Source organism: Sphaeroforma arctica, assembly GCF_001186125.1.
Source record: "Sphaeroforma arctica JP610 unplaced genomic scaffold supercont1.509, whole genome shotgun sequence".
NCBI lineage: Eukaryota > Ichthyosporea > Ichthyophonida > Sphaeroforma > Sphaeroforma arctica.
This window is the reverse complement of record NW_014040049.1, coordinates 2,480-11,015: the sequence shown is the minus strand read 5'-3', so window position 1 is coordinate 11,015 and position 8,536 is coordinate 2,480. Positions and strand designations below refer to the sequence as shown.

The following is an 8,536-nucleotide window of genomic DNA, read 5'->3' as shown; positions in this document are numbered from 1 at the left end:
ACATATATATATATATATATATATATATATTTACTTACACACACACACACACATATATATATATATATTTATTGATTTATTCTATACATACATGACTATATATATATACATATATATATATGAATATATATATATATATATATCTATATATATATGTTTATATGTATACAACATACATACATACATGTATACATACATACATACATGCATTCATACATACATATTATGCATACATACATACGTACATACATACATACATATAATATTTTGACATACATACATGCATATCTACATACATGCATACTTGCACACACAGACATATATGCTACATGTAAACGTACGTATGCATGTATGCCATGTACAAATTGATTATATATATATATATATAAATATAAATATATATTATTTATCTGTTTATTCTATTTACATAAATATATATAAATATAAATATTTATTATTTATTTATTTATTCTATTTATATATATATATATATATATATATATATACATGCATACCTACATACATACATACTTACACACTCATACATATATACTACATGTATATGTAAGTATGTATGTATGCCATGTGCAGATTGATTCAATAACAAGGGAAACTTTGATGGGCAGGCATGATCGCATCTTTGTCTGGTTGTTAGTGTAGTTATTACTCTCATGCACGACTGAGTGTAATTTTCACATGCTTGTGGGTTTTTCGCATTACATTTAGTTTATTAGTATTAAGTTTTGGTCCTCGACACGATAGATAGTATATGATGACCGTGATTTTATCACAAATTTTACTTGTGAAATTTTCTATACCTTTGTACCACTTTATTTTGATTTGCAAACCACAGCCTGTGTCAGGTGCGATATAGATATGCTTACACCGATCCGATCTGTTTCTACACAGGACGAGTCTTCTCAGAATCCTGGGTGTAGTTCACCAAGCTCAAATAAATATCAGCATGCGTCCAACGAGCAATACGTGGATGACATAACGCTTGAATTCTTCTACAAACCCCACACAATAACACTTCTGATATTGATCATGTTCTTCTTGATATACTCTGCGTTCTACCAAGCGGATGGTTCAAGTACAGAACAGTCCAGCACCCGCGATAATGTCGTCAGGTATTACAACTGTGCACAAGTTGCGGTTATTTCAGTGCGTAATTATTTGACTCATAATTCAGTCTCCCAATCAAAGTGGCCGCTTTCCATAAACTTTGCACGTTGCTGTTATTTGACATCGAGAAACTAGCATATCTGTATTTTGTCATCAGAATCTTGCTTTCAGCGTTACATAGCATTGCGCTTTAACGATTCTGACATCTGCTCTGCGATGGGATCGCACTTTCTATTTGTTTGCAGAGGCGTTCGGTCATTCTCGTTTGCGTTTCTGCTGATAAGTACCGTGGCACTCCCCAATGGCCCCTTCACTCGACCCCACCCTGCAGTCTGGCGGGCTGTGTTAGGTATTTTGAGCCGTGTTCTAGTACAGATCATGCTAGTTCCTATGCTGTTGTAGGTGAATCCGATATGATATTTTTTTGCGTAGATTGTTTAGCAGGCAATGTAGCAGGCAAGTTTAGTTTTTTTCGTTGGTTTCCCGGGACTTCTTTTGTGCTGTTCAAGGTAGGCTGGATTCGGCTCAAGCCAAGGCTAACTTGTCAAAGATGGAGTATATGATGTGTATTTCTGGGTCGCCTATTTTGTACGATGTCTTGGTAGGCTATTCGCCCAGTTGTCCTAGACACACTACTCTAGAGCGTATACATTAGATTTCGTACTGTGATGGTCTGACGGAATATGAGGAGGAAGTACATTTGCCAGAGTCGGCTATTTGTTTCCCTGTGGTACCACATGTGTATGCTATCAGCATCAGCATATTCTATCCTGCTTTATGGACCTGTTTCGGCTTGAAGGGCATGTGGGAATATACATGACATATTTGCCGGGAATCCTTTTACTTAGTCTTACCAGGCCGTTGCTTTGTAATCTGTTTAATGTTCGAGTGTGCTGTATTGCGTTGCATTACATTTTAAAATGTGACCGATTCGTTAGATATATCCGTCGAATGACGTTGCATTTTCGCATGTCTTACGAACTTTTGCGCTTATCTGCACGTATCTACATTCATCATCCAACGATTATTGCCATTGTTGGCTTATTACAATACTTGCCTAAAATTTCATACATGACTACTATCGCCAAGCATATAGCTCTTAAACTTGTTGTAAATATGCTTCATTGAGTTTCTCTTTGAAAATATAGTTGCTCGGATTTGAATTGCACACCTGTTAATCGTCACCGTTTCCAGCTACTAGGGTAGACTTCAGTCATTCATCTACGAGTGGCATCCAGAGCTTTAGGTATCTCTTATTTCTACTCGCTACATGTTTACCGACCCTTTACACTTTCTGCAGGTCTAACAATCTTATACTGGTGTGGCCTTATCTTCGCACTGCACCAGTCATACGATGACGTGAAGAGTACCATGATCGCCTACGATCCACGCATGGACAGCAAATACTTGGATGCTCGGGTAAGTGTGGACACTCGAAACGCGTATTAAGATCACTGGAACGGAGTATATCCGCATTTCCTCGTCAGACAATGGGTCATAAAGTGCACCAAAGTTGGAATATCTCTGGACCGCCAGTGTCACCGTGCGTCCTGTACCTACTTTCTCACACTATGAATCACTCAATCTACTCGATAGTGAGCAAGAATAGATCTATAGCCTCGCCAAGTACACAATGTGCTGGTGCAAAAACGATCTGCGCGCTCTACAAGGCAGCAGACGTATTACTATATTGACAGTCGCCTTTTCATCTTGATGTTAATCAGGACAGTGCCGACTACGCATCGAATTGCGAATTCACAATGGCCAATCTGTACAGTCGCTTCGACGTGTTCATCATAGCGCACTTTGTCGGCTGGATTGGCAAGGTATGTATTTTCATACTTAATTTAGGGAACTAAAATCAATGCATATGTTTCATGCGCATCAAGGTCGATTCCAGCGTTGAGTGGGTCGGATTTATTCATGTACAATTGTAAGTGTATGTGCTTGCGATCTAAGCGTATCCTGCTGTTGCAAATGTTCCAAAATAAAAATCATTTTTTTACGCACGCTCCAGTTACGCTGGAAGCGCCAGCCTATCGTTGCGTGTACTCGAAGCTTTCACCTTGGTGGCCACAGATAGACGCATAGATTGACATAATTCTCTTCTATCACCCATTCTTCCTCATATCACCACATACTTTCACCAGGCCTTACTTTTCCGGAACCTAACCGTTTGTTGGATACAAAGTCTGACGTGGGAACTGACTGAGATCGTATTTGCGCCGCTGATACCCAATCTGTACGAATGCTGGTGGGATCAGCTACTATACGATGTCATATTCTGCAATGCCTTGGGTACGTGCTGCAAGCTTTTTTATCGATATGTACAGTCGCTTTACATCTTATTCGCTGTTCGATCCGTGCGTGTCTGACCTCAGGCTGCAAATGGGTGCACAGAAAAAATCTCTTACCAGGTTAAGCATACTCTGCAAAGTAATGAGTAAGCATCGCCACTGCTGATCTATTTGTGGTCATGGTGATTCAGGCTATAAGTAGATGCTTAACTACAAAGTTGGCACTTGACATCCAACTTAATCTTAAAACGTGACACCAATATCTCATATATGCGAGACTGTTCATTTCAAATGTTATTGTAATTTGCTTTCAGTAGTAGGGTGTGTTATGGGATACTGACCGGTAGGGATACTTCAGTAACACTCAGTTGTTGTGCATTGTGCGTAGTTGATGCAAGCTGCAATCCTAATCGATTGCTGCTATGCTTTTATGCGGCTCACTCACTCAAACGCTACATTGTCGCATATTCATATGAATTACTGAATCATCCCTCAGGCATGTATATCGGATGGCGACTATGTAGGTATCTGGAAATGAGGACATATCATTGGCACGGCATTCGGTGAGTGCACCAGCTGCATAAGTCCTGAAAATGGGTTCGATTCATAATTACTCGTGTTTGACCTTTTGGATCCATTAATCGATGGCTTCACATCGATCAATACTTTTTAACAGGCTCGATATATTCGATTGCTCTGCAGCTCATACCACACGTTAACGGGAAAGTATCAGCGCGCAGTGATGCAATTCACGCCCCGGTCTTGGACTAAGGTGGAGTGGGGCATGTTCAGTTCTATTAAGAGGTACGGTGCTGTGATGGCAGTGACTATTCTCATCACTATAGCCGAACTTAATGCCTTCTTCCTGAAGCACATCTTCAAAGGTAAGCGATGCTTTGCAAGACTGTGTGACAGACCAAACCGACCTCCCTCATATATTTTGAGGGGTTTGTTCCGTTTTACGTCTGTGGATTGTGAGGTACATCGGGCTGCGTCGGCAGCAGGTTTTGGTAGTGAACTAATGTGGTCTACTCGTAGCCTTTTGAGGATATAAATAACTCAACATCTTAAGTAACATATTGATGTACTTTATTTTGTTACAGTATCGGCGGAAAACCCTGTAAACAGTATCCGTCTGGGCTTGTGGTTTGTCATGGGCGCCCCAGCCTTGAGGCAAGTATACGTGTACATCACAGATCCATCTTGTAGGCGACTGGGGACTCAGGTATTCGATGTAACCATCGAGCATTTGCTCAAAGAGATTTTTCTTGTGTTAGTCTGAGCTGTGATTCATTTCACCGATCTAGTAATTGTTAGGGTCTTCTCCATAGCTTTATATAGTCAGATACGGGTGCTCCACTGGAAGGTTAAAAACGTATCAGCTGGTTAAAACTTTTTGTTCCATCAACTGGCTTTGCTGAAGTGCACTTATGTATTGTGTGCACTCCGCATTGGATGAATACTTGTATTTCGTCGAGAATTTGTGTCAAACTATCAGTATGCAGGTATATAGTGTGCTAGTAGTCATACAGTTTATAATACTGATGCACCAGATATATAAGGCTAAATAGGGACTTTTGTTTTTTACAGGCTTGGACAACATTTGGTGTCTTGATGACTGAAGTGTTGTTGATCGTTAAGTTCGGCTCCGGGATTTTCGACACGGCGCTGGTCTATAAACAGGTAGGTGTGTACACACGTGTGACAGCGCTTGGAACAAAGGGGCTGTACATTCGATCAAAAATCTGTATTCGGTTTTCAGTCAAATGAGTCTTCCATGCTATTGCTATGTGTACTCACTTGGCCCTTCCTTTTTCGGATTTCAGCCTTTGATCCTGGTTTAATTTCACTGTAGCTTGCAGCTTTGCACTGTTATGCTTTCACGCAAACCACTACTCTAGCCCAACTATTTTGCTCATGAACTGGCCCTTTGACTTCACAGCTGGGGAGGTGGATGCTCATGGAGACGGGCGTTATAGTAGGCTATTTATTCATACAGAAAAGACTGCCATCGTTTACGGGGACAAGTGAGCCTGCACATAACCCTCTACACCCCGCAAACATCAAAGAAAAAATCGGCTAGACGCTTGTATCAGTCTTATCCAAATGCATTAAAATCAACAATCTAGTACAGATTTGTCTGCACCGAGTCCAGTCCGGATTGATTGTAACTTGACTGATGAAGTAAACATTCTTCGGATAGCGTAGACTGTACATGAATCTAAACCACAAGCTCTACAACTGATGCATAGGTTGCAGACCATAGCGTAGACTGTAGGGTTGGAGTACACGAATCTAAACCACAAGCTCTACAACTGATGCCTAGGTTGCACACCACCATCGTTCTGTATAGTTGAGCTAAGTTAGAACTCCTTGTACTGCGCTGTTTGTTGATAGTCCAGAAAGAATCATGGGTCCAGATTATATTGTTGTGTGTGCATTGTCAACGCCATAGGGTATATTTACTCGGGGATACATTTATATATATATCTATATATATATATATATAGATTTATTTATTGAACTATTTGTTGTAGTGAACGTGTCAGTCTAATCTTCGTCTTCGCTAGCTTGGTCGTTGCTAGCCTCGTCTATGCCGACGACAGCCATCATTCCCTTATCCTCGTGTCCCAGATTGTGGCAGTGCATCATCATTGGTCCGGTATAGTCAGCAGCGTAGAAACGCACTCCAACTGGCGTCGATTCAAACAACGGGATCGTATCGCGGAAGTCTCCTTTTCGGAATAACAGGCCATCAGTAACATGATCGCTGGCTGTGATTAAATAGTGATTGATGTGTTGGTGGTACGGATGCTGGGGATAGCCTTCGCCTTCTTGAAAGACTTCGCCTGCTGATAAATCCCATTGATAGAACGCATTCAGCTCTATCGAGTCGAGAAGAGGACCTTTAGGATCGAAAGCTTGTCCATTAATTACATTAGCGCCATCGGCATCTGACAGTTCAATAGAGAGCGAGGTCTCCCATTCCGCGTCAGGGTTTTCATCTTCATCCCTAGCCTTTTGTAGATACTCAGGAAGGTCGGGCAGAATATCAGGTAGTTCCATTGGCATCTCTTCGCTACTTACTTCTATCATGAGCATGGGCTGCACATTCTCCGGGTCTGTCGGTGGCCCGGGTACTGGCACCCAGATTTGGGCGTAGTCCGCCAAACGTTTGTCCGGCACTGTGGTGAGGGCAAAGCTGCCCGACTTTGAGCACTGTACAGCAACATCAACGCGTCCACCGGAGGGAAGGAAGATGGTGCCGGCTTCGCGTGGCGCTGGTAGGTACACACCATCGTAGGCCATTTCGTATAGTTGGCAGGCACTATCTTTCGAGAGTCCGAATAGCATTGCTTCTGAGGCCAATCCACTAATAATTCGCAAACGCTTCAGCTCGCCAATTGCGAAATCGATACGAGGCTTGTATTGACCGTTTACCATCAACATATTGCGCTTAATTCCTTCTGGATTCTTTAGACCTACAGGCATATTGCTGGTACCATTGTGACCGTACACAGTGAGGAATGCTTGTTCATCGGCCAAGTATACACTTTGAACCATCACAACAAGGTCATCCATGGCAAGTAAATTTTCGGGAGTATCATCAGGATTGTCTTCTGTGATGAAAGCACCGGCCATGAGTCCAAAGACTTGCAAATTTGTACTCCCGTGTAAATGGGGATGATAGTACGTGGTACCAGCATGATGTTTTGAATTGATTTTGTATTCATATTGGAAAGAAAATCCAGGAGCAATGGTGAGAGCAACGTTGTCCTGAGCTCCAGTGGATGCAACGTGCATACCGTGCAGATGCATGTTCGTACTGTTCGGATGGTGTAGCTCATTGTTGCCTGACATCGCCTCGGCGGTAGCATCGTTGAAACCTAGTTCATTCCGCAACAAAAGGTTGACATCATCTCCAGCCTTGAACCGTAGCGTAGGGCCGGGAAACTCACCGTCATACAGACGAGTGTTGTATTCAATTCTGAGCGGCCCATGGATGCGGCTGGCGGTGACAGTTAAGGTGACATCTAGCTTTCCATCTTCGGATGTGTAGGTTGTTGGCTGACGAAGCGGCTCATAATGTGCAGCAGGCTGTGCATGTAGGACTACAGGTGAAGCCAGTGCCAGGACTGCGACAGACGATGTGAATCTGTTCATCGGAGAATTGTAAGTGTATTTAACAACTGTTGGTCTATATAGTCCAATCTGCACCGAAGGAAGTGATCATTTCGTATTTATAGGCACAGATGATACGAAGATGGACTGTCATGAGTGATGAATAATAAGGAAAAAACGACATGGCCGGAGGATTCGACACAGAAGGGTCACTTGGTATAAATGAATGTTCAACATCATGCATAGTTGCATACCTGAGCAGCCAAGCGATACATACCATCATAAAGGTATTAACTAAACTCTAAGAGTTGCGTGTTTTCACTTTGGTTCCATGTTGATATAGTGATGTACATTTTTACTGGTGGTCTTTCGAAAATTGAACAACAAAATCACTGCTCACGGCGGTAGTCACTAAAAACAAAATACCTATGGAGTTTATTCTACAATATTTCTCAATAATGGTGGATAGCCTTTTCGAAATTTTTATACTGGTCTCAAATAGGCCTTCTTAGATTTTTTTTGTGTCTCCTTTTTAGTGACCAAGACTGTCTCAAGACTAGTCCGATCACCAATGTCGAGAATCCTTTTTGATTTTTGTTTTTGTTTGTTGTTTTGTAAAAAAAATAATTTTAATAGAAACAAACCCAAAAAAAACAATGAAAATTTTGATATTTGTTGTCGAGACTCGAGAAGGCTTTTTTTATAGATTAAATAGCAGGGGGAGGCATTAGGCAATGCCTAGATATTTTCTTTCAACAATTTTTTTTGGCACATTAGCCCATAAAATCACATACAGCTATCAAACTTGAAACGAAAATGCAAAAGAGTCCTCGCCCCTCGGACGCTTCCAAGTTCCAAGACTTTTTAGTGTTTCCATTCAACTTTCAAGTTTTTACGTTTTTACGTTTTACTGTTTTTAATTTAGAAGGCTATCGTTTTACATAAAGTTATAAAACTCAGGACATAGATAGTATAGATGTGTACCAATTTCA

General features: G+C 41.3%; 2 protein-coding genes across 2 annotated transcripts in view; one reads left to right on the top strand and one right to left on the bottom strand.

Annotated features, from left to right (window-relative positions):
* The window catches only part of SARC_06842 (hypothetical protein), a 5,806-nt gene extending 235 nt beyond the window's left edge, over positions 1-5,571 (top strand). Inside the window, exons 2-11 of the mRNA XM_014299232.1 lie at positions 910-1,130; positions 1,371-1,474; positions 2,426-2,544; positions 2,850-2,951; positions 3,276-3,423; positions 3,919-3,985; positions 4,125-4,306; positions 4,526-4,647; positions 5,013-5,105; positions 5,365-5,571. Of these exons, the coding sequence (XP_014154707.1) occupies positions 910-1,130; positions 1,371-1,474; positions 2,426-2,544; positions 2,850-2,951; positions 3,276-3,423; positions 3,919-3,985; positions 4,125-4,306; positions 4,526-4,647; positions 5,013-5,105; positions 5,365-5,505 (1,299 nt within the window). The 3' untranslated portion in view covers positions 5,506-5,571. The remainder of the gene's footprint in view (positions 1-909; positions 1,131-1,370; positions 1,475-2,425; positions 2,545-2,849; positions 2,952-3,275; positions 3,424-3,918; positions 3,986-4,124; positions 4,307-4,525; positions 4,648-5,012; positions 5,106-5,364) is intronic.
* Positions 5,572-5,958: 387 nt separating this feature from the next.
* Positions 5,959-7,827, bottom strand: SARC_06841 (hypothetical protein; the record flags this gene model as incomplete). Its single annotated transcript, XM_014299231.1, has 2 exons — positions 5,959-7,578; positions 7,799-7,827. 2 exons carry the CDS (start codon positions 7,825-7,827, stop codon positions 5,973-5,975), a joined length of 1,635 nt encoding a protein of 544 aa, XP_014154706.1. The 3' UTR covers positions 5,959-5,972.
* Between the last annotated feature and the right edge of the window lie 709 nt (positions 7,828-8,536).